The sequence below is a fragment of the Oryctolagus cuniculus genome, chromosome 4, assembly GCF_964237555.1.
Source record: "Oryctolagus cuniculus chromosome 4, mOryCun1.1, whole genome shotgun sequence".
Taxonomy (NCBI): Eukaryota; Metazoa; Chordata; class Mammalia; order Lagomorpha; family Leporidae; genus Oryctolagus; species Oryctolagus cuniculus.
This window is the reverse complement of record NC_091435.1, coordinates 92890993-92918914: the sequence shown is the minus strand read 5'-3', so window position 1 is coordinate 92918914 and position 27922 is coordinate 92890993. Positions and strand designations below refer to the sequence as shown.

The 27922-nt window shown below is 47.3% G+C and overlaps 1 protein-coding gene across 2 annotated transcripts in view; it reads left to right on the top strand.

Moving 5' to 3' along the window:
- The window catches only part of MCF2L2 (MCF.2 cell line derived transforming sequence-like 2), a 258920-nt gene that overhangs the window by 98959 nt on the left and 132039 nt on the right, over positions 1–27922 (top strand). For both annotated transcript variants that reach the window (XM_070072393.1, XM_070072394.1), the window contains exons 6-10: positions 5076–5192; positions 14777–14926; positions 20569–20693; positions 21245–21359; positions 21840–21959. In XM_070072393.1, coding sequence (XP_069928494.1) covers positions 5076–5192; positions 14777–14926; positions 20569–20693; positions 21245–21359; positions 21840–21959 — 627 coding nt within the window. The remainder of the gene's footprint in view (positions 1–5075; positions 5193–14776; positions 14927–20568; positions 20694–21244; positions 21360–21839; positions 21960–27922) is intronic.

The window sequence follows — 27922 nt, the reverse complement described above, 5'->3', positions numbered from 1 at the left end:
GGCAAGGGCATGAAGATCAGTTCCTTAAAATAGATTTTGTGATATAACAGAAGAAATGCTTGTTTTATTAAAAAATTATATTTCTCCTTGAAAGCACAACTTTAGGCAATTCTAGATAAGAGCATAAATATATGTAGAAAATGAGTAAATGCTATACATACTGAATCCGTAACAATGGTTCCAAGAATCTTCACGTTGGAGAAGGTGTGGTGGAGTGGGTATGGCCACAGGAGGAAATAGAGTGAGCTTGGGAGGAAGGAGTTTACTAAACTCACAGATTCCAGAGGAGGGTCCCTGCATGCCACCCAGGGTCACAGGGGAAGTACCAGGAGCGGTCAGCAGGTCAGGAGCAGGAGTGAGGGGAAAGTCTAGGCCATTGGGGTTTCCAAGGGAAAGGCAAAGTCAGCAGTTCAGGACTGGCTGGTTTGAATAACTGCTGCATACTCTGGGTCATGGGGGTTGTCTCTGGCTCTCTAGTCCTGGCCCTGGGCTGATTTAGTGCAGGGGAAATATTGGCTCGATATGGAAGAGTTTGATGAGGAGGCAGTTAAGGATCAGGGGTTGCCGTTGGTCAGGCATGCTTCCCGCTGAGCCCTCTGCTCCTTCTTAAGGAGTGACAGGCCATGAGAGGAGCAGTCGCCACAGCATCAAGAATACCACTGTCCCTGTGTGAAATGATGCCCCCTCCCAACAGAATCTAAGGACACACAGACCAACAATTACAGCCATGTTTCCATGCTGAGTGTCCTGTGAGTTTGCTAAGCAGAATTATTTTACTATTTCTTGTCCTATCTAGAATTTTAAAGCTTAAAAGAAGAAAAAATAATTTCATGTGAAACCACCTTTCCTTCATGTTTGAAATGAAGTTTTCTATTTACACAGAATAAAATTCACTTTTTGGTGTCCAGTTGGGAGTTTGACAAATGCATGTAGTTACTGAATTACCATTAGTCGAGCTACAGAATGTTCTGTTGGCCCACAAAATTTCCTCATCCTACCCTCCATCCCTACAGTTTTGCCTTTTCCAGAGAGACAAATAAATGGACCACCATACTAAATAGCCTGACTTTTGTAACTTAAAACACCTGGGTTCCAGATGTTTTTAGGGGTGTCAATGGTTCTTTACTTTGTTAAATAAAATTGTGAAAGGCCCCAACAGACCAGGCTAAAAATCATTTATGTTGAAGTCCCATGTTACCCAAAGAAACTCAGTTCCCTGGCCTTCTGACAAATTGGAAAAGAGACGGAATAGCCACATTTTCCAAACAGGCCAGTGCAGGTCAGTGTGATAATGAAGCCCATGTGCTTTGATCCTTACCAAGGAAAAAAAAATACCAGGAAGTAACCTGATATTAACCAATCATTTGTTTCCCTGTTGTTCTTTCTCCATGTTCTGCCTTAGAAGGAAAGTAATTTTGAGTGACCAATCTACTTCTTGTTCTTTATTTCTGTCACCTGGAACATCATGGAGTGAAGGGCTGCCCATTTCTAGAATTGCATAAAAAGCCAATTAAGGTCTTTCAATTGTTGTAATTTTGTCTCTGACACTTTTAACTGCTCAATGTTATTTCATGTTAGTTTATCCATTCACCAGGGAAGGATATTTGAGTTTTTTATAGCTTTTAGGGGTTGAGAATAAAGCTAAATATTCACAAATAGGGACTGGTGTTTAGCCTAATAGTTAGGTTGCCTGTACCCCACGTCAGAGTGCTTGGGTTTGATGTCTGGCTCCTGACTTAAGCTTCCTGCTAATGCAGACCCTGGGAGGCAGTGGTGAATTCCTGAAACCCTAGTGGGAGACTTTTATTTAGTTCCTGGCTTTGAGCTGTGGCCCAACCCAGCCTTGGCTATTGAGGGTTAAGAAACTGGAATCAAAAGTGGAGCTGGAACTCAAACCCAGGATTCCAATATAGAATATAGGTGTCCCAAGTGGTGTCATAACTGCTGTCACACTGCCACCCCTTTCATGAACTTTTGAAGACCCCAAGTATATACTGTTGGAAAATTGTTTTGCACCAGAATCAACTTGTTTTTAGTAGCCTTTTCCATGAGCTTTTTGAAGTCCCTCCTATTTCAGGACCTCCTGGCTTGTTCCATTGATTTATTTATTTGAAATGCAGAATTAGAGAGAGATCTTCTGTCCTCTGGCTCATTCCCCAAGTGGCTGCAACAGCCTGGTTTGGGCCTGGCTGAAGCCATGAGCATGGAACTCCAACTGTGTCTCCCATGTGGGTGGCAGGAGCCCAAGGACTTGGGCCATCCTCTGCTGCTTTCTCAGGCACAATAGCAGGAGCTGGATTGGCAGTGGAACAGCCAGGACTTGAACCGGTGCTCATACGGGATACCTGGTGTTGCAGGCAGCGGCTTAACCAACTGCATGGCAACACTGACTCCTCCATTGACCTCTGTGTTTGTCCTTTGTCATTGCCACATTCTTGGATGCCTGTAGTTTTGGAACCAAGTAAGTTTGGGAACAGTAAGTTTTGGAACCAAGTAGCCATGCAACTTGTTCTTGTTCTTCTTTTTGAAAATCGTTTTATCTGCTGTGTATCTTTTGCATTTCCATATGAATTTTAATTGGCCTGTCAATTTCTTTCTTCCTTTTTCTTCGGGTGTTTTTTTTTTTTTTTTTTTTTTTTTTTTTTTTTTTTTGACAGGCAGAGTGGACAGTGAGAGAGAGAGACAGAGAGAAAGGTCTTCCTTTGCCGTTGGTTCACCCTCCAATGGCCACCAAGGCTGGTGCGCTGCGGCCGGCGCACCGCGCTGATCTGATGGCAGGAGCCAGGTGCTTCTCCTGGTCTCCCATGGGGTGCAGGGCCCAAGCACTTGGGCCATCCTCCACTGCCTTCCCGGGCCACAGCAGAGAGCTGGACTGGAAGAGGGGCAACAGGGACAGAATCCGGCACCCGACCGGGACCAAAACCCAGTGTGCCGGCGCCGCTAGGCGGAGGATTAGCCTAGTGAGCCGCGGCGCCGGCAGCCTGTCAATCTCTATAAAAATAGTTTATTGGGATTTTTACTTGGATTGCTGTGAATCTACGGATCAATACATAAGAGTATTGAATCTGCTAATAATTTCTGGTCACTTTTAATTTTCACCTTTTTTTAAAAGATTTATTTATTTATGTGAAAGGCAGAGTTACAAAGAGAGAGGAGAGAGAGAGAGAGAAAGAAGAGAGAGAGAGAGATAGAGATCTTCCATCTGCTAGTTCAGTACCCAAATGGCCACAAGGCCAGGGCTGGGCCAGGCTGAAGCCAGGAGCCAGGAGCTTCTTCTGGGTGGGTGCAGGGGCCTGTTGATTTGAGCCTTCTTCCATTGCTTTCCCAGGCACATTAGCAGGGAGCTGGATTGGAAGTGGAACAGGCGGGACTTGGGACTCAAACCAGTGCCACAGCACCGGACCTAATTTTCACTTTTAAATTTCCATATTTCTGATGCTTGAGTCCCTGGGACTGTAGAGGCTCCTGTCTCCCTGAGCTGTTTAATTAAGTGGAGTAGGAACTATGCAGACTGGAGGAAGTGGTGTCTGAAACTCCAGCCTGTAGGGCAAAGTCACTTCTGTCTCCCACACAGCTGGACGGTGGTGTTTTTAAAAAGTCCGAGTGTTATCATAGCAACCAATGTCTCAAGAAGCAGAACACATTTTAAGCTTGAAGGAAAGACATAGGAGATTGAGGTATTTTCCCTGTTTTTTTTTCTCATGTTATAGAAACAATTTCTAAGATTCCCAAACTGTTTTCAGAAGTGAAAAAAGAAAAGGCACTAAGCCTGATAAGGTTAAGACAGTGAGAAGCAGCAAATTCTTCTAACGCTGGAGCCCTGAAGACAGAGCTTGTCTTGCTTACTGGTTTATGTCCCTGTGTGTGGTTTTATTAGCAGTTCAATATTAGTAGCTGTTGAATGAATAGATCGATTTTTTTTTTCAAAATAGCCTTTGGACCCTAACATATTATTTACATTCTGAAGTGATTATGTCACCTGATCGATACTACATAATAACAGAGCAAAGACCTTACTCTTGTGTCCTCAAGGTCACCAGTTAAAAGCTTTGGGGGGATATGTTTGGGAGATAGGAGAGAGAGGAGTTGAGGGTGAGATACAGTCTCTGTGTCCGAGAACCAGGACTACACCCCGGCCAGGACTGCTACAGAGGAGCAGCAAGGGGCAGTTGGGGATGAATCTGCTCCCTCTAAGATGTGCGGGATTCGTTCTTGAGCAGGACTGTGAGTTTATTAGATATCCACTCCCTATTACCTTCCAATCTCTCCTCTGCAGGATAAACTGGAGGAAACGAACATTCTTCATGGGATGGGAGTTGAATTGGTTTAGTCAGTTGTTTTTAAAAAATAATTTGTTTGGAGGGCAGATAGATCTTTCACTCTCTGGTTCGCTCTCCAAATGCCCACAACAGCTGGAGCTGGGCCAGGCCAAAGCCAGGAGCTGGGAATTCAATCCACATCTCCCACATGGGTGGCAGGGAGCTGAGTATGAAACCATCACCTGCTGCCTTCTCCAAGTGTGCATTAACAGGAAGCTGGAATTGGAAGTGGAGCTGGTACTCAAACCCAGGTGCTCTGATATGCGATGTAGGTACCCCAAGAAGTATCTAAACTGCTATGCCAAATGCCTGCACCCAGTCTTTTCAGTGCATACCCTTTTTGCCCATGTATTCTAATTTTATTTGTATATTTACCCGCCTACTCTTTATTGGGCTTCTCATTCCAGATTTTTAGGCCTTGGCAGGCACATGGTTTTAGTAGCTAAAGAGTATACCATTGCTTGGGAACTTTTGAAAAAATTTCACCTAAAGCAAGACCTGACTTCTAGGTGGCATGGAACTCAGCTTCCTGACCCAGATTACCATTTTCTGGCGCTGCAGCGTCTCGTGGGTATTCCTTGTTCGAAAGGGAAAAATGGAGAGAGACTTTCAAGTCTCTGCTGGCTATGGTAACCGTCTTTTGGTTATAGATGCCAGGCAAGGCAACGTTGAAGCACTGTTTAAATAATAGCAGAGCCTAGGGAGCTTTGTAATGATCTGTGAGGAGTCTGTTTAGTTAATTTTTCTCCCTTCCAGATCATCATGTTAAACTCCATTTCTGACCTGCATAGCTACATTGACAGAAGCCAGCTGACCCGGGAGCTGGGGGGAACTCTGGAGTACCGCCACAGCCAGTGGATCAGCCACCGCACTGTGAGTACCAACTTACGTGCGCTCTGAATGCCTCTCCTTGTTCTCTGGGAGACAGATCAACTGTGAGAGCCACAGCCCTTGACTGCCTAGCTGGGGAAGGCTGGGGTTTCTCAGCCACAGGCTGGGCCGAGGGAAGATCGGAGGGCAGAGGCTGAGGTTTCCCTGCTGGCTGCCTTGCTGCAGCCTCTGGTGTGGAGGTTTTGAGAGACTTCCTTAGAGTGTGCTGGGGAGTTTTGAAAAATACCAATACCTCAGAGAAATTAATTTACTCAGTCTGGAGTGGGTCTCAGTAATGTTTCACAAATTCCCCAGATGATTCTAATGTACACACAAATTGAAAACTCACGGAGTCAAAAGAAACTACATTTAAATGTTGTGGTTGTTTGACCTTGGAACAATTAAGTTACTCAGCCTCTGCCTCTCTTACCTTGTTTCCCCTTCTGTCGTGGAGCAGTTCTCAGCTGGGGGTAACTTAGCCAGCAGGGGATGTTTGTCAGTGTCATGAGACAGTTTTATAACCTGGTGTGTGGTGGGCCAGGCGTGCTGCTGGCCTCTGGTCTGGGCAGAGTCAGGGACTCTGTTAAAGGTTTTATAGAACACAAGACAACACCCTACAGCAAAGCATGAATGAGCCTCAATGTCAATGGCATCAATATGCAGAAACTTTGGAGTAACGGAAGCAACCTGAAAGGTAGATGTGGGAAATAAATGATGTATTGCTGTGAAAACACCTGCCTGGTGGTATTTTACTTTGTCCTACTTACTAATGTTGGTTGTTATGCTAAACTGGAAGGGTCAGATAGAAACTCACCAAATCACAAGTGCTTCTACCTGTTGCCGCTCTCCTAGCTCCTGTACCCTTTTTTTTTTTTTGGACAGGCAGAGTGGACAGTGAGAGAGAGAGAGACAGAGAGAAAGGTCTTCCTTTGCCATTGGTTCACCCTCCAATGGCCGCTGCAGCCAGAGCACTGCACTGATCCGAAGGCAGGAGCCGGGTGCTTCTCCTGGTCTCCCATGGGGTGCAGGGCCCAAGCACTTGGGCCATCCTCCACTGTACTCCAGGGCCACAGCAGAGAGCTGGCCTGGAAGAGGGGCAACCGGGACAGAATCCAGCGCCCCAACCGGGACTAGAACCCGGTGTGCTGGCGCCGCAGGCGGAGGATTAGCCTATTGAGCCGAAGTGCCGGCCAGCTCCTGTACCCTTAAAAAGATTAGATTTCTTAAGTACAATCAGAGTCCATAAACCACTCTCATGATAACTTGTGCCATCAAAACTTCTCTGGACCCTGTGAACTTGGAAACATCTTTAATTACAAATGAAAATTCATGTTTTACTTATTTTTAAAATTTTTTCTTTTTTTTTTAATTTGAAATAAAGAGAGAGATCTTCCATCTGCTCGTTGACTCCCCAAATACCCAAAATAGCAAAGGCTGGGACAGGCCAAAGCTGGGAGCCAGGAATTCAATCTGGGTCTCCCACATGGGTGGCAGGGCAGGGACTCAGTTACCTGAATTACTCTACTTCCCAGAATACACATTAGCAGGAAGCCAGAATCAGAAGCAGAGCTGGCCCTTGAGCCCAGGCACTCTGATATGGGCACAGATATACCAAGTGGCAACTTAGACCATGAGTCCTACTTCAGAGCTACAGATTCTGTTTCTTCCCTCACTTCTTTGCGTGTAATGAAATTCTTTTTTTTTTTTTTTAATTATTTAGTTGAAAAAGTTACACAGAGAGAGAAGGAGAGGCGGAGAGAGAGGTCTTCCATATGCTGGTTCATTCCCTCCCAGGTTGGCTGCAACGGCCAGAGCTGTGCCAATCTGAAGCCAGGAGCCAGGAGCTTCCTCTGGTTCTTCCCATGGAGGTGCATGGACCCAAGGACTTGGGTCATCTTCTATTGCTTTCCCAGGCCATAGCAGAGAGCTGGATCAGAAGTGGAGCAGCTGGGACTTGAACCTGTGCCCATATGGGATGCTGGTACTGCAGGTGGTGGCTTTACCTGCTACGACACAGTGCTGGCCCATCCCTATTTATTTTATTTTTTAAAGATCTGTTTATTTGAAAGGCAGAGTTACACAGAGAGAGGAGAGGCAGAGAGAGAGGTCTTCCATCCGATGGTTCACTCCCCAGTTGGATGCAACAGCTGGAGCTGTGCCAATCCGAAGCCAGGAGCCAGGAAATTCTTCTGGGTCTCCCACATGAGTGCAGGGGCCCAAGGACCTGGGCCATCTTCCACTGCTTTCCCAGGCCAAAGCAGAGAGCTGGATCGGAAGTGGAGCACCCAGGACTCGAACCAGCGCCCATGTGGGATGCCGGCGCTTCAGGCCAGGGCATTAACCCACTGTGTCACAGCGCCGCACCCCCCCCCTTTATTTTTAGTTCAGACTCTCTCTATTGCTCCCTCCTCACCCCTAGCCTTAAGTAATCAACATTCTGTGTTCAGACCGAGTTTTTTTTAAAACCCTACAAGTGAGGAAAACATGCAGTATTTGTCTGGTTTGACCTATTTCACTTATGGTGTCCACCAGTTCCATCCATTTTGTTGCATATGATTTCTATTTTTTTAATCAATTAGCTAAAACATAAGTATAGCATAACATAGGAAACTTCTATATAAATTAAATAAGGTGGATTAATATTTGAAAAATCAAAACAAGCAATGAACAGATGCCACAAGCAAAATTTCAAGCCCAGACTTACAGAACATTCCAAACTTAAGTGTCGCTCCCCGTCTTCGTGGGGGAACGACACTAAACCCTGCCTAGGCTTCGTATCCGAGTCACGGCACCATTATGTCGCTCCCCCTCTTCATGGAGGAGCAACACTGAACCCTGCGCTGTTCTTTCGTCTGCTCGGCCCTCCCCAGGTTTGCTGCTGGTTCTTCCCAGGTTGGCTACTATCCCTTCCACCTCCGTGGAAGGGCAGTTCCCCCTGGCCACATTCCCCACTTCCGCAGGGGAGCGGCACACCGCCGGCCGGTTCTCTCGGGGGCTGCACAGGTGTTCCTTCAGCTAGATGTTCCCCTTAGATGTTCCTGGTGCATGCTGTCTCTCTCCTCCTTTATAGTCCTCCTCCGCCAATCCCAACTCGGCTGCCCACACGCCGAGTACGCTGCTCTCCTCCAATCAGTAGCAAGTCCTACAGTTTATTGGTTGAACTGGAGGCAGCTGTGCGGAAGCTGTTTACTTCTCTCCCAGCGCCATATTGTGGGAGAGCAGATGCATAGAATAAGTCTTAATTCCAGTAACTTAGTCCAGTCCAGATTGCTCCCCACAGATCCCCCTTTCTTTTTATTTTTGGCGTTGATACACGCCTGTCTTCGGTGTCCCGCGGCACACACTCTGCTCTACTTGCTAGAGTTGCCACAGGTTCTTACAAGTCCTATCAACAGGCAAACCGAATCCGGGTCCTCTCTTCGCCATGTTGTGAGGAGGTTTTTAGGCGCTGATGCGTGCCTGTGTTCGGTGACCTGCGGCTCATACTTTGGTCGAGCCGCCTGCTGGCGCTTACCGCCTTAATCAGGCAGACCGAATCCAAGCTTTCTCATTGCCGTATTGTGGGGGAGACTTATTAGTGTTGATTCGTGCCTATCTTCGGTGACCTGCAGCTCATACTCTGGTCGAGCTGCTTGCTGGTGCTTACCGCCTTGATCAGGCAGACCGAATCCAAGCCTCCTAATTGTTGTATTGTGGGGAAGCCTTACTGATGTTAATTCGTGCCTGTCTTCGGTGACCTGCGGCGCATAAGCTGCTAGCCCCGCAGGTGCTCATCGCCTCACTTAATCAGGCAGACCGAATCCAAGCTCTCACATTGTAGTATTGTGGGGAGGTCTTTCTCTTTCTCTATTTTTCTATCTCCGGGCATTCCTATTTCTCCCATTTTACTTCTATCTTCCAGCATTCCTATTTCTCTCATCTTACTTCTAAACTTCTGTTTCTCTTATCCCTGCGGCTTCCCGGCGGCACTCGCCCCGAGGCTGCTTCTCGGCACCTCGCCCCGCGGCAGCTTCACGGCTCTGCGCGGCTTCCCGGCGCCTCGCCCCGCCGGCGGGTTCCCGGCTCTGCGCGCATGCTCCGCGGTCTCCACGCACTTCGCGCCCGCACCACGGCCTTGCGCCAGCCTCGCGTTTCCTATCTGTTCACGCCCCGTGCTCTCTCTGCACGTGGCGGCTTCCGCGAATGTTTCCGCCACTACCGGCATTCAGTCCAAGTTCCCCGGACTAACCTGGCGAATCCTGGCGGCCCACGTCTCTGCCTCTGGTTCCAGATCTTCGCCTCTTGCTCCCCGGGGTGACTTGAAGAATTCCAAGATGGCTTGGCCTGCACTCGCGGCTTCATCCTCCCTAACATTTTTCTCTACCCGGTGTGTTTCCCTAAGTTTTCTTCCAACAATATTCCTCCCTCATTTCTCCTGGCCTCTCCCCACAGTCCGTATCCAAGTCTAAGTTTCTTATAGGTTTCACTTTCACTTTCAACCTGCAGTCCGTATCTGAGTCTAAGTTTCTTCTTGCTTTCACTTTAAATCCTAACTTCTTTCTCACAGTCCATATCCGAGTCTCTGCCTAGGCTTTCAATAGCTTCTTCCGGCACCTAGGCTCTTTGCTAGTCTCTCTCTCCGGTATTTTCCTGCTTCTTTCCTCCTAAGTTTCCTATCCGTCCTAGGTTTCCTATCCGAGTCACGGCACCATTATGTCGCTCCCCGTCTTCGTGGGGGAACGACACTAAACCCTGCCTAGGCTTCGTATCCGAGTCACGGCACCATTATGTCGCTCCCCCTCTTCGTGGAGGAGCAACACTGAACCCTGCGCTGTTCTTTCGTCTGCTCGGCCCTCCCCAGGTTTGCTGCTGGTTCTTCCCAGGTTGGCTACTATCCCTTCCACCTCCGTGGAAGGGCAGTTCCCCCTGGCCACATTCCCCACTTCCGCAGGGGAGCGGCACACCGCCGGCCGGTTCTCTCGGGGGCTGCACAGGTGTTCCTTCAGCTAGATGTTCCCCTTAGATGTTCCTGGTGCATGCCGTCTCTCTCCTCCTTTATAGTCCTCCGCCAATCCCAACTTGGCTGCCCACACGCCGAGTACGCTGCTCTCCTCCAATCAGTAGCAAGTCCTACAGTTTATTGGTTGAACTGGAGGCAGCTGTGCGGAAGCTGTTTACTTCTCTCCCAGCGCCATATTGTGGGAGAGCAGATGCATAGAATAAGTCTTAATTCCAGTAACTTAGTCCAGTCCGGATTGCTCCCCACACTTAAGGAAGAAAAAACTATTTAATTTCCTAGATTCACCCAAAGTGGAAATAAGCAGTGAGTATGCTTGAATTTCTTGCTTTTTAATGGAAGAATAGTATTGTTTGATATCTTACTAGTGAGATATAAATGGATTGTGTGTGTGTGTGTGTGAGAGAGAGAGAGAGGCAGAGAGAGAGAGAGAGAGAGAGAGAGAGATAGCATGTTTTCTAGATGTCAGATCTTTGAACAAGAGACTTGTAGAAAGAACTCAAAAGACTTTTAAGGGTGACTTACTTCAATTATCTTATACATAAGGAAACCGACTTTCAGAATGAAGAATTGACTTATCCAAAGTCATACGGTCAAGTACTGGCAGAGCCAAGACTAAAGCCAAGCTCTCTTGAATCTCCCTCTCAGGGTCTTTTATTTCGTTTATTTATTTTTATTTGACAGGTAGAGTTATAGACAGTGTGAGAGAGAGACAGAGACAGATACAAAGGTCTTCCTTCCAATGGTTCATTCCCCAAATGGCCACAACGATCTGAAGCCAGGAGCCAGGTGCTTCTTCCTGGTCTCCCATGCAGGTGCAGGGGCCCAAGCACTTGGGCCATCCTCCACTGCTTTCCCAGGCCAGAGCAGAGAGCTGGCCTGGAAGAGGAGCAACCAGGACTAGAACCTGGCGCCCATATGGGATGCCGGCGCTGCAGGTGGAGGATTAACCAAGTGAGCCACGACGCCAGCCCCCTTGACTCTCCCTCTCAGGGTCTGTACTGATCATTCACTAATCTAACACAGAGGATCAAATTAATTGAATAAGTGGCCTCTAGAGGAAAGCTCTGTCATTCCTCTGTTTGCAGGCCTCACACCTGCCACCCTGAGTTGTTGGTACTACTATTATACAGTACTTACCATCCCCAGGACCCTTCCACATTTGCCACTCATTAGGTCTCACATATGGGTTGGCAGGCCCAAGTACTTGGGTCATCTGCTACTTTCCCAGGTGCATCAGTAGGGACCAAGATTGGAAACCCAACAGCCAGGTCTCTGGCTCCAATATGGGGTGCTTTTGTTGCAGGCAATGGCTTTCCCTGCTGTGCCACTTTGCCCGCCCCTGCTATTATTTTTAATTCTCAAAAAGCTTCTGCACAACCAGCAAGCATTATCCCTGTTTTTCACATGAAGACACTGGATCTCAAAGCCATTGCTTGATCATGGTTAGAGAGGATCGGAATCTAGACTTATTAATCTAGATTTAAATCTGGTTTTTGCTTAATGTAGTTTTGATAGTCGAGATGTAGGGTAATGCAGTGCTCAAGACTGGAGCCCCAGGGGATGGGCATTTAGTCTAGTGGTTAAGATGCTGGTTGAGATACTTGAGCTCCACATCAGAGTACCTGACTTTGAATCTTGGCTCTGGCTTCCTGCTGATGCAAACCCTGGGAGGTGGTAGTGGTGACTCAAGTAGTTAGGTCTCTACCGTCCACATGGGAAACCTGGATTGAGTTCCTGACTTTCCATTTTGGCGTGGTACAGCCCTGGCTGTTGTGAACATTTGGGGAGTGAGCCAGCAGCTGGCAGATCTCTGTCTCTGAGTATCTGACTCTTTCTCTCTCTCAGATAAATTAATGAATAATTTAAAAACTAAAAATAGAGTGCAGCCCAGGAGCCAGATTTCCTGGCTTCAATCCCAGTTCTGCCATTATTGTTTTATAAGTTTGGGGGAGTTGTAATCTTACTTTGCATCAGTTTCCTTATCCATAGAATGTGGAGTGATGATAAGAATAACACCTAATTGAGCTTGATTAGAAGAGACAGTGCATGGGCTAGTGTTGTGTAGCGGGTAAAGCTGATGCTTGTGACACTGGCATGCCATATGGGTGCCAGTTCGAGTCCTGGCTGCTCCACTTTTGATCCAGCTCCCTGATAATGGCCTGGGAAAAACAGTGGAATATGTTCCAAGTGCTTGGGCCCCTGGTACTCACATGGGAGACTCAGATGAAGCTCCTGGCTTCTGGCTGCAGCCTGGCTCAGCCATTGTGGCCACTTGGGAAGTGAACCAGTAGATGGGAGATCTCTCTCTCTCCCCCTTTCTCTGTCTCCCCTTCTCTCCTTGTAACTGACTTTCAAATAAATCTTTGGGGAAAAAGTACATAAAAAACAAAAACATCATAATCTTATATTTCCTTATTATTCGCCTGCCTTAATCTATTTTCTATTGCTATTACCCTACCACAGACTTGATAAGTTTTCAAGTAAAGAGGTTTATTTTGGCTCACAGTTCTGATCCAAGGTCAAAGGGCTGCAGAATCCTGGGGTGGCGCAAAGTTGGGAAATGTAGGAGAGACACCGCCTAACTGGCTTTTATAGCAGTCAGCTCTGTGCCCCGCCCCCTGCTGGAGGCAACTCAAAAACTGATTAACCCATAAATCCATTCACTGGAGCCAGGCCCTAATCAGCTCCTAATGGGCCCACCTGGTCCTATCTCTGCGTATTTTCATAATGAGGACTAAATTTCCACATGGTTTCAAAGGGCACAAATAATATGTTTTTTAAAAAATGTGTTATTCCTCATAGGCCATTAAGTGAATACAGTTGAAGGAGTATCTTATACAGATTTTAGGTAAATGAAAATAAACTTTGATATGAAAGTTTTTTTAAAAAATTTATTTATTTATTTGAAAATGAATCTTGATGTGAATGGAATGGGAGAGGGAACAGGAAATGGGAGGGGTGCGAGTGGGAGGAAAGTTATAGGGGGGGAAAGCCGTTGTAATCCATAAAGTGTGCTTTGGAAATTTATATTTACTAAATAAAAGTTAAAAAATTTAAAAAATAAAATAAATTTATTTATTTGAAAGGCAGAGTTAGAGAGAGGTCTTCCATCCACTAGTTCACTCCCCAGATGGCTGCAACGGCTGGATCTGGGCCTATCCGAAGCCAGGAGCCAGGAGCTTCTTCTGGGTCTCCCACTTGGGAGGACTTGGGCCGTCCTCCAGTGCTTTCCCAGGTGCATTAGCAGAGAGCTGGACCAGAAGTGGAGCAACCAGGACTCAAACTGCTGTCCATATGGGATACGTGCACTGCAGGCAGTGACTTTACCTGCTACACCACAGTGCTGGCCCTGAAAGAAAGATTTTCATAAAAGCTAGTGTGTCTCTGGCTTTCCAGGCTCCAAGGACTACAGTATTCAAGGTGTGGCTGTGCTATGCTTGTGGTAATAGGGGAGAAGGCCCTATAGCAGTGCTTCAAGTTGTGGTTAACGTCAGGAAAGCTGCAGGCAAGAGGGGCAGGTGGGTGTGCCCTGGAAGCTGCATCACTTCTGCTGTAGCCCAGCAGAGAGAAGGGCCTCGTGAGATCTGGACTGGTCTTTATTTTGTGGGTTTGGGTTTTCTGAAATGTTCTCTGATGATGTAGGGACAGAGATCATCTCTTCCCAAATAAAAATTGGGTTCTTCCTCTTTGCTTCTTCCATCCGTCGCTCAGCCCCTGTGTTTGGGCTCCCTGCCATGTGACAGGCGTAGCGCCGTGCCCTAGGATGCAGAGATCAGTGTGACGTGGTGCTTGCCATTCGGGGACAAAACATCTCAGGAGCAGAGAGAAGTGGGTGTGGCGGTGCTGACTGAGTAGGTTGGTTTGTGGGACTCAGAGCTGCCACTTGCCCCTCTGATGGATGACAAGTGTGTGCCATGTGTTTTCTGTAGCTCATCTGTAGCCACTCACCTGTTAACAGGCATTTAATGGAAGAATAGGGTTCCAAGTGGAAGTGACACAGGACAGGAATATTTTTATAAAGGATAGGTGAGAGGAAGAGGTCCCCAGTCCCTCCCACACCTGATAGAAGCGGCTCTCTTAAACATCAGTGCAGTTGTCTTGTCGTCCCAGTAGCAGCTGACAAGCTTCTCAGAGGCACCAGGCAGCCAGGGGTGTAGGTGAGGGGAGGAGAAGGGCTGGAAGAGAAAAGGCTCCTTAGAGGGAAGCGTGGGGGTGGCTCCGCCCTGGGCGGCACTTCACCCAGTGGAAATCCCGAGTCAGATGTGAGGCTGTGTGTTGGTGGGCTATTGAACAGAGAGCCCTGACCTTTGAAAATACTGACCTGGGTTGAATCCTTACTGCCTGAGTGATAAGATTTTGGGCAAATCAGTTACTCTGTTGGAGCTTCAGTTCCCTCCTCAAAAAGTGGAGATAAAATACTCCCTGACCTGGTTTATTGAGATGAAAGGCAAATGCATGGCATCAGCTACAACATGTGGACTGCTGCAGGCACCTGGGAAATGGTAGCTAGTTCCATGGTCCTTGCACTGAGAAAGCATGGTGCTGAATGTTCACCTCTCCACCTTGTTATCCCCACCTACCTTTCCAGGCTATTGAAAATTTTGCTGTGACCTTGAAGACCACTGCCCAGATGCTGCAGACGTTTGGGGCCTTCCTGGCCATGACAGAGCTACCCAGAGGCGTGCCATGCACTGAAGACCTCCTCATGTCTCACACAAGGCAGAGGGACAAGCTGCAGGTGAGTGGTCAGGGCCTCTCAGAGGCCAGCCTCCGTGCCAGCAGAGGGGTCAGCCTTCCAGAGAGAGCTGGAAAAGTCAAGCCCTCCTGTTCCTTGTTCTCCAGTGATGTGGCAGCCACTGACCATGGTGAACTTCCCAGATAGGCAGCAGATGAAGAGAAAAATCTCTTGAGGCTGATAGTGTAAGACAGAGAGGGGAGCAGCCTGGGGGGAGGGATACCCTTCCAGCTTTGGATGGCAAGGTGAGGTACGTGAGCATCCTTGCAGGGACAGCACTCCTCCGATCCTGTGCAGGGGAGAGTAAGCCAGCCTGAGCTGACATTGCAGTGAGGGAGGGTGGGGGCATTGGCTTTGAAGAGCAAGCCTTCCAGCTGCTGTGAAGTTAGGCGGCAGATTAATAAACTGGACGATTGCCTCACTTTCTCAGGGATGTGTCTTTTTATTTGGGGACTAATTTGAGAAAAAGGTGCTCTGAACTGGGTTGGGAAAGGCACCTATTAAATGATTCATAAAAACACATGAGAACCTTCAGAAGAAGCTTGGCAGGTTCTTGCAGATCACACAGTAAAGAGAAAGCTTCCTTGGGCTTTTTACTGGGTGGTGTCAGCAGCTTTCTGCCTTGGAAAGTGCAGGCAGAACAGATTCATTATTTCACAAAAGACCATTCCACGTTAGCACAGCACACTGAGGACTGGATAGTTGATACATCTTATTGTATGCATGCTTGCTGCATTGAACATGGGAAAAGCTGAGCTTTTTTTTAGCTATGATCCCAAATTGGGAAAAATGCTTTGCTGGATAATTGGTGTAGTCATTCATTCAACATTTATTGGGTACCCATCATTACATGCCAGGAAAACCAAAAGAATGCTGTCTCAAGGAAAGAGGAAAGCATAGTCTAGTTAGAGGAGTCTCCCTGTCTAGTGGTTGAGGCCAGCGAATTGTTCCATGTGCCGGGGAACATTAGTAAGTTCTCTCAGCAAGGAGGCTGTTGTCCAAGTGGAGTTTGAAATGTGTTCCCGAGATTATTCCGTGTGGTCAGAAGATCCGGACTGGACTGTGAGGTCCTGGCAGCATCCTGGAGATTTCCCCTGGAAAGCCTCTGAGAAGCTGGATGTGTTTCTTTCCCAAGCACGTTGGCCACGTGGTTCCTGGGAGGCTTGGGTTGCAGAAAGCAGGGGTCGTTTGCCTCTGTGAAGTCTGCTAGGAAAGAGCATGCGGTTGTCCAGGTCAGGATGGAAGGGAGCCTGCAGAGCATCGTCCGTACGGTGGTGTGGTGGGAGGGAGGCCCAGCCCAGCAGAAAGGATCCGTGCAGCAGTGCCGTGCCCAGGGCTCCTGAGCACAGTGCATTCTCTGCTTCAGTCCAGAAAGGGTTCACCTGTTCCAGAAGACAGCACCTGGACTTCTTTCTCCAGCCTGAGTGTTGACGTGAAAAACTCAAATATCAAAATCGTTAAGGATATTCCCATTTTAGGACTGGGAAACTTACCCTTATCCTTTCCAAGTTCACACCATCATGCCTCCATCTTTCTCTCTGTTTATGGCAGAAATTTGTAACCTACTGAAGCTGACCATGTGATTCAGTCCCAAGGTAATAATAAGGTCACAGTTTTTTATTGCATTTTTTAACAAAGATTTGTTTATTTATTGAAAAGAAGTATGACAGAAAGAGGGAGAGACAGAGGAGAGAGAAGAGATCTTCCATCTGCTGATTCACTCCTCAGTTATTAGAATGACCAGGGCTGGGCCAGGCTGAAGCCAGGAGCCTGAAACTCCATCTGGGTCTCCCACATGGGTGGCAGGGGCCTGAGTACTTGGATCATCTGCTGCTTTCCCAGACATTCTAATAGGCAGCTGGATCAAAAGTGGAACAGCCAGGATGCAAACCAGTGTTATGCCACACTGCCAGCCCCTTACTGCGTGTTTTTATGTTTTTTTCACCAATGTGGAGAAGACACAGTGAATGACGACATTGATTGTGGCTCATCTTCCCTGTCCCACACAATTTCCTTATGCTTTGCAGCTCTCTGGGTGGATTCCTCTTCCCAGCTCCCAATCTAGTGTCTCCTCCTGCCTCTTCCCAGTCCTTTCTGCCTTTCTTTCTAACTGCGCATCACGAGCACACACGCTCACAGTTGACCCTCTGTATCTGTGAGTTCCCTCTCTGTAGATTGAACCAACTATGGATTAGAATGTTCTAAAACCATTTGCACCTGCACTTAACCTGGACAGACTTTTTCCTCTTGTCATTCCCTAAACAATATAGTATAGCAATTAATTTACATGGCTTTATATTTTATTAGGTATTTTACGTAATCTAGAGTTGAATTAAAGAATACAGCAAGATGTGCATAAATTATATTCAAAAAACACACCATTTTACATGAGGGACTTAAACATCTCCAAAATTTGTTATCTGCAGGGGTTCCTGGAACCAATCCCTTGCAGATTCTGAGGGGCAACTGTAGGTAAATGTAGTAGTGGACAGTGACAGAATCATGCTGGAAGCTTAGGGGCAGTTAACAAGTTGAGTGGGAAAGGTGAGGATGTCTGCTAGGGATGGGAGAAGGGAGCGTCTAAGAACACTTACGAGTGCTTTTTCCTCCTCATACACAATTTGTCTTTATTCATCTGCATTTAGATTATTATTCATTTATCCAGTCTACAAATATTTGAGGAGCATTGATGAGATACAAGAAAGACCAACATCTGAGAATAGGAAAGAAGGGCTGTGTCCCATTCCCAGGCTGACCTGGGGTATGACCCAGAGTGGGCGGAGCCAGAGGAGGGGTCCGCAGAGCTCTGACAGACTATCTGCTCTACCTCAGAGAAGTCAAACCTGTCATCAACCAGACCAGGGGACATGTGGGAAGCTGGGCACGGACAGTGTAAGACTTCTGGGGCAAATACTAGAATGGGATGGAACAAAGAATGAAGCATTGAGGTGGAGAGGGCCCAGGACTTCAGTGTGGACAGAGTGGGAGGTGTAACTCCAGGTGAGTTGAAGGCCAAGGAGGTCATGGGGCTTAGAGGAAAGGATCGAGTGTTCGTGTGCACGGAGATGGTTATCTGGTTTGTGTTTTAGAACTAGGAGCCTATCCAGCTCTCCAGGAGCATACCAATCCAGCAGCCCAAGACCCAGCAACCACATCTATAATTCCCATGGGCGAAGTCCTGACCCAGGCCCTACCCTCTTTTGCTTATAGGCTGATCCTTATGATTAAGGCTCAGGGCAATGAAAGATGATTATATTGTCCAAGGAGATGTATAGAGCTGTTGTATTTGGAAGGAAATAGCCTTCCTCAAATGCAAAGCACTAAGACCCTGTGTTAAAATAGCAGGATGGAGTTGTCTTGGAAGTGAGATTTTCTTTTTTTTTTTTTTTTTTTTTTTTTTTTTTGACAGGCAGAGTGGACAGTGAGAGAGAGACAGAGAGAGAAAGGTCTTCCTTTGCCGTTGGTTCACCCTCCAATGGCCGCCGCTGCAGCCGGCGCACCGCGCTGATCCTGGCAGGAGCCAGGAGCCAGGTGCTTTTCCTGGTCTCCCATGGGGTGCAGGGCCCAAGCACCTGGGCCATCCTCCACTGCACTCCCTGGCCATAGCAGAGAGCTGGCCTGGAAGAGGGGCGACCGGGACAGAATCCGGCGCCCCAACCGGGACTAGAACCCGGTGTGCCGGCGCCGCAAGGTGGAGGATTAGCCTATTGAGCCACGGCGCCGGCTGAAAGTGAGATTTTCATGCTGAAATTAACCATCCATCTCTGCCAACTGCAATAACTGGTCGAGGCCCCAGTGTAGGGGGTGGGTGTCAGGTAGAAGGAAAAGCAGGCATTTGTTGACAAGAATAGGTGTGGTATTATTATGGCAATTATCCCATTATTTCTTGGCAGGTTTTGGTACTCAACATTCTATATCTGTCATGTTCTTTTAAAAAAAAAAAGATTTTATTTGTAGCCGGTGCCGCGGCTCACTAGGCTAATCCTCTGCCTTGTGGCGCCGGCATACCGGGTTCTAGTCCTGGTCGGGGTGCTGGATTCTGTCCTGGTTGCCCCTCTTCCAGTCCAGCTCTCTGCTGTGGCCAGGGAGTGCAGTGGAGGATGGCCCAAGTGCTTGGGCCCTGCACCCCATGGGAGACCAGGATAAGTACCTGGCTCTTGCCATTGGATCAGCGCAACGCGCCTGGCCACGGCGGCCATTGGAGGGTGAACCAACGACAAAGGAAGACCTTTCTCTCTGTCTCTCTCTCACTGTCCACTCTGCCTGTCAAAAAAAAATTTTTATTTATTTATTTATTTGACAGATAGAGTTACAGACAGTGAGAGAGAGACAGAGAGAAAGGTCTTCCTTCCGTTGGTTTGCTCCCCAAATGGCCACAACGGCTGGAACTGTGCCGACCTGAAGCCAGGAGCCAACAGTTTCTTCTGGGTCTCCCATGCGGGTGCAGGGGCCCAAGCACTTGGGCCATCCCCCACTGCTATCCCAGGCCACAGCAGGGAGCTGGACTAGAAGAGGAGCAACTGGGACTAGAACCAGTGCCCATATGGGATGCCGGCACCACAGGTGGAGGATTAACCTAGTGTGCCATGGTGCCGGCCCCTGTCATGTTGTTATTTCTGGTTACTATCTTGGATTAGAATCAAATTTTATTAACTAGGTTTGCTTTTAATTTACACCTACAGTTTGAGAAACACACAAAAATATTGCTTTTTTTAAAGATTTATTTATTTATTTGAAAGTTACAATTACACAGAGAGAGGAGAGGCAGAGAGAGAGAGGTCTTCCATCTACTGGTTCACTCCCCAATTGGCCAAAACTGTCAAAACTGCACCTATCCGAAGCCAGGAGCCAGATCTCCCATGCGGGTGCAGGGCCCAAGGACTTGGGCCATCTTCTACTGCTTTTCCAGGCCATAGCAGAGAGCAAGATCGAAAGAGGAGCAACCAGGACTAGAACCGACATCTGTATGGGATGCCGGCGCTTCAGGCCAGGGCATTAACACGCTGAGCCAGAGCGCCGGCCCCTAGATATTGCTTTTAGAGAAGGAAAATGGATAAAAAGGCTGGGGATAAAAGGCTTGCTTTTTCCAGTATATACCTTTTTGCATATTTTAAATTTTATATTATGTGCATGTATTACCTATTAGGGATAATTTAACTGACTGATTTTTTTAACTGATTGATTTTCAAAAGATATTTATTTGAAAGACAGTTACACAGAGAGGTAGAGCCAGAGAGAGGTCTTCCATTCCACTGGTTCACTCCCAGTGATCACAATGGCCAGAGCTGAGCTGATCCAAAGCCAGGAGCCAGGAGCTTCTTCTAGGTCTCCCACGTGGGTGCAGGGGCCCAAGGACTTGGGCCATCTTGTACTGCTTTCCCAGGCCATAGCAGAGAGCTGGATTGGAAGAGGAGCAGCCAGGACTAGAACCGACATCCATATGGGATACCGGTGCTGTAGGCTGGGGCTTTAACTCACTGTGCCAAGCGATAGCCCTTAAATGATTGATTTTTAAAAGCTGAATCTTTAGCATTTAATTTTCTATGTAGAAACTATATTGATCTGCCATTGTCTCCACCCCAAATCTACCAGAATTTTGTTTTTATTAATTCCCTCTAAGAGAAACTATGTTTTTCCTCCCCTAGGATGAACTGAACTTACTTGGAAAACAAGGGGCCACATTGCTGTCCTGCTTCCAAGGGCCAGCAACAAAAAATCCCACTAGCAGACTCAATCCCAGCGAACTGGAGAATGTAGCTACCATGGAAAGGTGAGTGAGTGAAGTGGAGTCAATCTGCCTTTCCAGCACGTAGACCTAGATCTTCTCATACAACCAAGGGCAGATGAGAACAGCTGCTTCCTGGGTCATGGTGGGGCCAAGAAAGAATAATATTTAAGACAACAGAAAGATCATGTCCTCTGGCTTCTGCAGACAGAGATTTTTCATGAGAATTCCATGTCCTCCTCTTAGGATACACTCCCATCCCAGGATGTCAAGGAGAAGGTAGAATTTTGGGGCTTTATTTCCAAACAACTGTTTGGCATGGTGCTTTAAACATGTGTGGTCTAAGATGGGAGCAAAAGAAGGCACCTTGAGGCTGCTTAAAGCCCAGCAAGTGCATCGGAAGCTAAGTTTCTGCCTGCCCTGCAGGTGTTCTAAACAGAAAATGGAAGATGTAGGGGACTGCACCACAGGTGATGCCAGCTTTTATATGGAGCTTGCCACAGTCATTGACACTGACTGAAAGCCAGTGGGCCCATATGGATGCATGTGGAAACAAATGCTAAAGCAATATCGCTTTCTTATTTCTTTCTTGAAAGGTTACTAGTTCAGTTGGATGAGACAGAGAAAGCCTTTGGTCAGTTTTGGTTTGATCATCAACTGAAGCTTAACCAGTGCCTACAACTACAGCATTTTGAGCACAATTTTTGTAAGGTATGATTTTCTTGTGTGATGTCACTTCCTTTTCTGGTATGGTGACTTCTGGTTTTTTCTCCCTCCCACTCCGCCCTGGATCAGGCTCCTCTCTAATCCTTTCTAGCCTTGCTGCTTCACAGACCCCTCCCCTGCCCTGACACCACTAAATACACACACACTTCTTTAGTGGAGTAGCAGTATTCTAGAACCCCATCTTCCTGTTAATATACATGTCATTTAAGTGATGGTTTGTCTTCCTTTTTGATTGATAATCTGTTGAATAAAGCTTTAATATTCCATGTATACCCCAACTTAATCTGAAAGTTAATGCATATATATATGGATATATGTATGAAGATATGTATCCATAAGTTAATATATGGATACACACAAGGCCTGAGTCCTCTTTGGATTTTTGCATTTTCTCAACACATAACAAACCTGTACCTCCAGGTGAGCACCTGCTGGTTTACTGGTTTACTCTAATGTGTCTTGCAGGTGAAACTTGCCCTGGACAATCTGTTGGAAGAACAGGCGGAGTCTACATGTATTGGAGACAGTGTGATGCATGTGGAGCAACTTCTTAAGGAACACAAAAAACTGGAGGAAAAAGGCCAGGTTTGTTTTCTGACATTTATTGTATTGTCAAGGAGGTTGTTGTGGATGTCCAGTCATTGCTGTTGTCAAAGGACACAGGAATAGCCAATCCTACCGTCAGTCACGCCACCCTTACTAACCCGAGGCCCCCAAGGCGGTACCCACGTTAACAACTGCAACAAGTAATCCCAGCAGCACAGAGTTCTATCAAGGTTGCCAGCACTCAGCTGAGGTTGGAGGCTCAGGTCGGGAGAGGACTCTGGGGCAGCCCTGCCCTCTCGGGGGGTCCGTAGACCCGTGAGAGAAGGTCACAGTGGGTTTCTCATTCACTAGATCTGTTATCCCAGAGACTCCCCATTCAGCAGAACTCCTCCCTGAGGCCCAGAGGTGGGGGCCGGGGTTGGTAGAAAGGAGAAGGAGGTACTTTAAAAGGAGAAACAAGAAAACAATAATGAGTTTTTGTTTGTTTGTTTGTTTTTGTTTTTGTTTTTTTGACAGGCAGAGTGGACAGTGAGAGAGAGAGAGACAGAGAGAAAGGTCTTCCTTTTGCCGTTGGTTCACCCTCCAATGGCCGCCGCGGCCAGCACGCTGCGGCCGGCACACCGCACTGATCCGAAGGCAGGAGCCAGGTGCTTCTCCTGGTCTCCCATGGGGTACAGGGCCCAAGCACTTGGGCCATCCTCCACTGCACTCCCGGGCCACAGCAGAGAGCTGGACTGGAAGAGGGGCAACCAGGACAGAATCCGGCGCCCCGACCGGGACTAGAACTCGGTGTGCCGGCGCTGCAAGGTGGAGGATTAGCCTAGTGAGCTGCAGCGCCAGCAATAATGAGTTTTATAACTGAAACAAGATGGATTAAGTGAGGGATGTTGGTCCACATTAGTTCTGTTGTTACACAGAATTAACAAGACTTTTTTCTGTTGCATACCTCAACAGTTTAAACATCGAACTTGTAAAGCAATGTATGTTTTATGATTCCCGTAACAGAATTACACCATTTCCCAGATTAGCCCATAGTATTCTATTTTAAGTCCTTGCACATTTGGCTTATTACAAAGTATGAAAATCGTGTCATCTCCTTCCACAGAAATTCTTTTCTGCTTTATGAAAAATTAGGTTCTCTATTTTTGTCCTTTGGGGACTACTAAGGTCCCTGTGGTTAGCGCTTCCTTTCTGAGCTAGTCTGGAGACATGTTTCCCAGATGGTAATTTTGTAGCACTAGAGATTTGCTTCTCAAAGTGTGAGCCTCTGGTCGGCAGCAGAGGTGTCACCTGAGGGGACCTTATTAAAAATACAGGGGATGGACATTTAGCACAGTGATCACGATGCTGCTGGGGATGCCTGCATCCCACTCTAGAGTGCCTGGGTAGGAGTCTTAGCTCCACCTCCATTTCCAGCTTCCTGCTAATGTACACCCTGGGAGGCAGCAGGCAATGACTCAAGTATTTGGTTCCCTGCCACCCACCCGGAAAATTCAGATGGAGTTTTGAGCTCTTGACTTTGGCCTGACACCACCCCAACTGTTGTGGGCATTTGAGGAGTGAACCAGCAGATTGAAAGATCTCTCTTTATCTTTCTATTTGTCTCTGTCTTCATCATTCTGCCTTTCAAATAAAAAAAAATCAAGTATAATTTTGAAAGAAAAATCTAAAAAAAATTACAGAATCTCAAGCCACACCTCAGACCCCAAATATGCACCTTAAAGAGATCCCAGGTGATTGCCTTTACCTTACAGTTAGAGACATACCGTTCTAAAGGATACGAAACCAACGGCTCACTGACTGCTGTGGATTCTGAGTTGGAATTGCCACTGCACATGCGTGATACACAGGCAGCCCTGTGCACTGTGATGCTGGGGAGTGCTCTTTCTGTTAACAGTGATCATTTGACAGCGAAACACTTCAGTGCTGAAACAGCATGAGTTGTCAGAAACATTCATTAACGTGGAAACATTGAATTTCATATATATGATGACTGTCTCAGGTTCTCCTGGACAGTGCCAATTCATATGATTTTAGTTTTTTAAAGGTAGCTCCTTATTAAATATAGATATTATATGCATAAATATAGGTTTTTTTTTTTTTTTTTTGACAGGCAGAGTTAGACAGTGAGAGAGAGAGACAGAGAGAAAGGTCTTCCTTCCGTTGGTTTACCCCCCCAAAATGGCCGCTATGGCCGGCGCGCTGTGCTGATCTGAAGCCAGGAGCCAGGTGCTTCCTCCTGGTCTCCCATGCAGGTGCAGGGCCCAAGCACCTGGGCCACCTTCCACTGCCTTCGCAGGCCACAGCAGAGAGCTGGACTGGAAGAGGAACAACCGGGACAGAACCGGCGCCCCAACCAGGGCTAGAACCCAGAATACTGGCACCGCAGGTGGAGGATTAGCCTAGTGAGCCGTGGCGCTGGCCAAAATATAGGTATTTTATTAAGTATGTGTTATGTGTATAGATTTATGTATTAGGAAAAATACTTCATTAATAAATGTGCCATAGGTTTATCTGTCTTTGAAGGTATCTACTGACCTGCCAGCTGGGCACTAAATCATCAGCAGGTGTTCCTTGTACCAGGCTCTGTGGGTATGGTGGTAACCCAGACAACCAAGACCCTGCTCTCATGGAACTGATATTCTGTGAGGCAGACACAGTTAATTAAAAAGCAGCTTAATAAAAAATAGCATGAGATATTAGAAAGTGATACAAAGAAGACAACAAGATATGGGGTAGGTATTTGGCCTAGTGGTTAATATACCCACATCCCACTTAGGAGTAATTGGGTTTGGTAATTAACTCTGGCTGCAGACTCCAGCTTCCTGCTAATGCAGGCCCTGGAAGGCAGTGGTGATGGCTGAAGGGAGTAGGTTTTGGATTGAGAACCTGGCTCCCAGCTTTGACCTGGCCCAGTCCCTGCTCTTGTAAGCATTGGGGGAAAGAACCAGCAGATGAAAGCATTGTCTCTCTTTTTTCTCTCTCTGCCTCTCTTATAAGACTAAGAAAACCAAGGGAGGGTAGAAAGGGACTGGGTATGCTGCGCTAGCAAGAGTGGTCAGGAAAGGCTTCCCTGAGAAGGTGATCTTTGATCTGAGGTCTGTGTGACCTTGCAGAGTGGGGAATCGCACCAAGCCGGAGGCAACTGCAAGAGCAAAGGTCTTAAGGAGGGTGGGAGGTTGGTGAGTTCAAGGAATGTTGCTGAGGCACAGCAAGCTGGGAGGAAATGATGTAGAACAGATGGCCGGGGGGTCAGGTGGTCATGTTGGGCCCTAAGATTTGGATTTTATTCTTGGTGGAACAGGAGGCAAGTGGAGGGTACTCTGCATCTGATTTTGATGAATCTGCATGACTGCATAGCATTCTGTCTTCTGCCCACCTGCTTGGACTTGGGATCCTTGGTACATGCTTTAAAAGTTACTGACTAAAGCTGCAGATGAAACCTAGGGTCATGGGACACAGGAATGCTTTGTGAATTCATGACCCATTTTATGTGGGCAAAATCTTTTTCTTTTTTAAAGATTTATTTATTATTTGAAAAGCAAATTTACAGAGCAGCAAAGAGAGAAAAAGGTCTTCCATCTGCTTGTTCACTGCCCAAATGGCTGCAATGGCCAGAGCTGCGCCAATATAAAGCCAGGAGCCAGGAGCTTCTTCCGGGTCTTCCCACACGGTGCAGGGGCCCAAGGACTTGGGCCATCTTCTACTGCTTTCCCAGGCCCTAGAAAAGAGCTGGATCAGAAATGGAGCAACCAGGACTTGAACTGGCCCCCCGTATGGGATGCCAGCACTGCTGACAGTGGCTTTACCTGCTATGCCACAGCACAGCCCGGGGAAAAATTCTTAAACCTCAAAACAAACCCACCGTGGATGACCTGTGGAGCCTGGACAGTTTGATTTTTACTAATAGTGTGCCTGGCTTATCTTGTTTTTAACTTGACTTTTAAAGGATACAATGCATGGACGCCTCTGCCTTTGGGGGAACCAGCAGAGCTACTTTGTCATCACTGGGCGATTTTCCAACGTGTCTCCTCTCAGATTGCCAGGAGGCTTTGTTCTTTAGGTGGTTAGACTTGGCTGGTCTTTCTATTTGTCCTATAAACTGTCAGCTGGTTTCTGGCTAAAATCCACGAAATATCTGCCTGGGTCTTGTCCTTTCTCAGCACTCCAGGGTCCACTTCCCTCCCAGCACATTCACACTGATTTTGGGTCATCGCCAGCTTCCTTATTGTGTGCAGTTGGCACCATCCTCAAATGTACTCTGAGCCAACTTGCTAACCAGGCTTCAGTCACCTGCTCGTCAAGCCTGTTCTCTGTCTGGTTCCAGTTTGAGGGACTAGCAATCTTTTGAATAGTTTTTTTTTTTTTTTTTTTTTTTGACAGGCAGAGTGGACAGTGAGAGAGAGAGACAGAGAGAAAGGTCTTCCTTTTGCCGTTGGTTCACCCTCCAATGGCCGCCACGGCTGGCGCTCTGTGGCCAGTGCACTGCGCTGATCCGAAGGCAGGAGCCAGGTGCTTCTGGTCTCCCATGGGGTGCAGGGCCCAAGCACTTGGGCCATCCTCCACTGCACTCCCTGGCCACAGCAGAGAGCTGGCCTAGAAGAGGGGCAATAGGGACAGAATCCGGCGCCCCGACCGGGACTAGAACCCAGTGTGCCAGCGCCACTAGGTGGAGGATTAGCCTATTGAGCCACGGCGCCGGCTTGAATAGTTCTTAATGATGCTGAGAGAAATGGTTTCAATCCCTGTCTTCTGTCAAAACCGAATTTGCTCTAGGATTTTGGCTGTGAGGCCTCTTGAGACCTTTGGTAATGGGCTAGCAGGGAACAGATCAGGACTGAGTAGGGGAAACCAACCTTTCACCTTTGACCTCTTCCCCAAAGCTGACCTCTCTTCCCAAGGTTACTAGGTCCAAAAAGGCAAAAACAAACAAACAAACTCAGGCCATTCACATCCTAAGGATGTCATTTGGCTGGGGGATCATGGCTTTTTGCGTGTGTGTCTGAAATTTTCGAACACAAGCAGAAGCAGATATCCTGTTATAATAAATTCTCATGTGTCCATCACTCAGTTTCAACATCCATTAACTTCCTGCCTTTCGTGCTTCATCTGGCCCACCTCCCCAGACACGCATGCTGTTCCTGTGTTTGTTCTGGATTCTGAGATATAGCAATAGCACCCTCTTTCTCACCATTTTCTCTTGTAGTGGACCCTTTCCTCATTCATTTGCCATAGCAGCAAAGAGTCCACAGGGAAGATAAGTTATTATTGCAATAAAGATCTCTTGGTTACATGTTGCAACCTGTCTGTGCAGCTTTCTGGAACTCAGTATCTGAAAGAAAACCTGATAAGCTTGTGGTCAAAGCATCAGATTTCAGCCATTTCTTTCTCATTACTTCCTTTTTACTTTGAAGGTTTTGTTGATTATTTATCGTGAACAATAAAATAAGCTGCAATTTTAATGTTTTACAGTAAAGTTTTTTTTGTAGGCACCAGAAGTATTTGGTGGCCATGGCTATGCACATCACTCATAGCACGGCTGGGAGGTGGGCTGGAAGGTGACAAGAATACACATTTTCGAGTCAGACAGAATTGGATTCAAATGTTGGCTCTACCAGGTGTATGACCCCAGGCAAGTTTCTCAGCCTTTCTGAACACAATCCCCTCATCTATAAAATGGAGATAACACTTGCTGCCTCTCAGCAACCCGGTGACAATTTGAAAGAGTTAGATGCAGGGTACAGAGTTAGTGAGTGCCTGGAACGTCAGTGGAGGTCAGTGCTTGGAAGTGGCTGTCATCACCCATTCATTTCCATAATGGCGATCTCCCAGCCAGGCTGTGGTGGGATCAGGCAGCTCCTAAGGTGTCTTTTTGAGTCTTGCCCCCAGACTTACCTGGACCTGTTACCATTGACCCTGTTCTGTGTCTCAAGTGTCCCAAAGAATGAGATGCCACATGCCAGGAAAAGGGCAGGCTGCAGCCGCTGCAGGGCTTTGGAAGT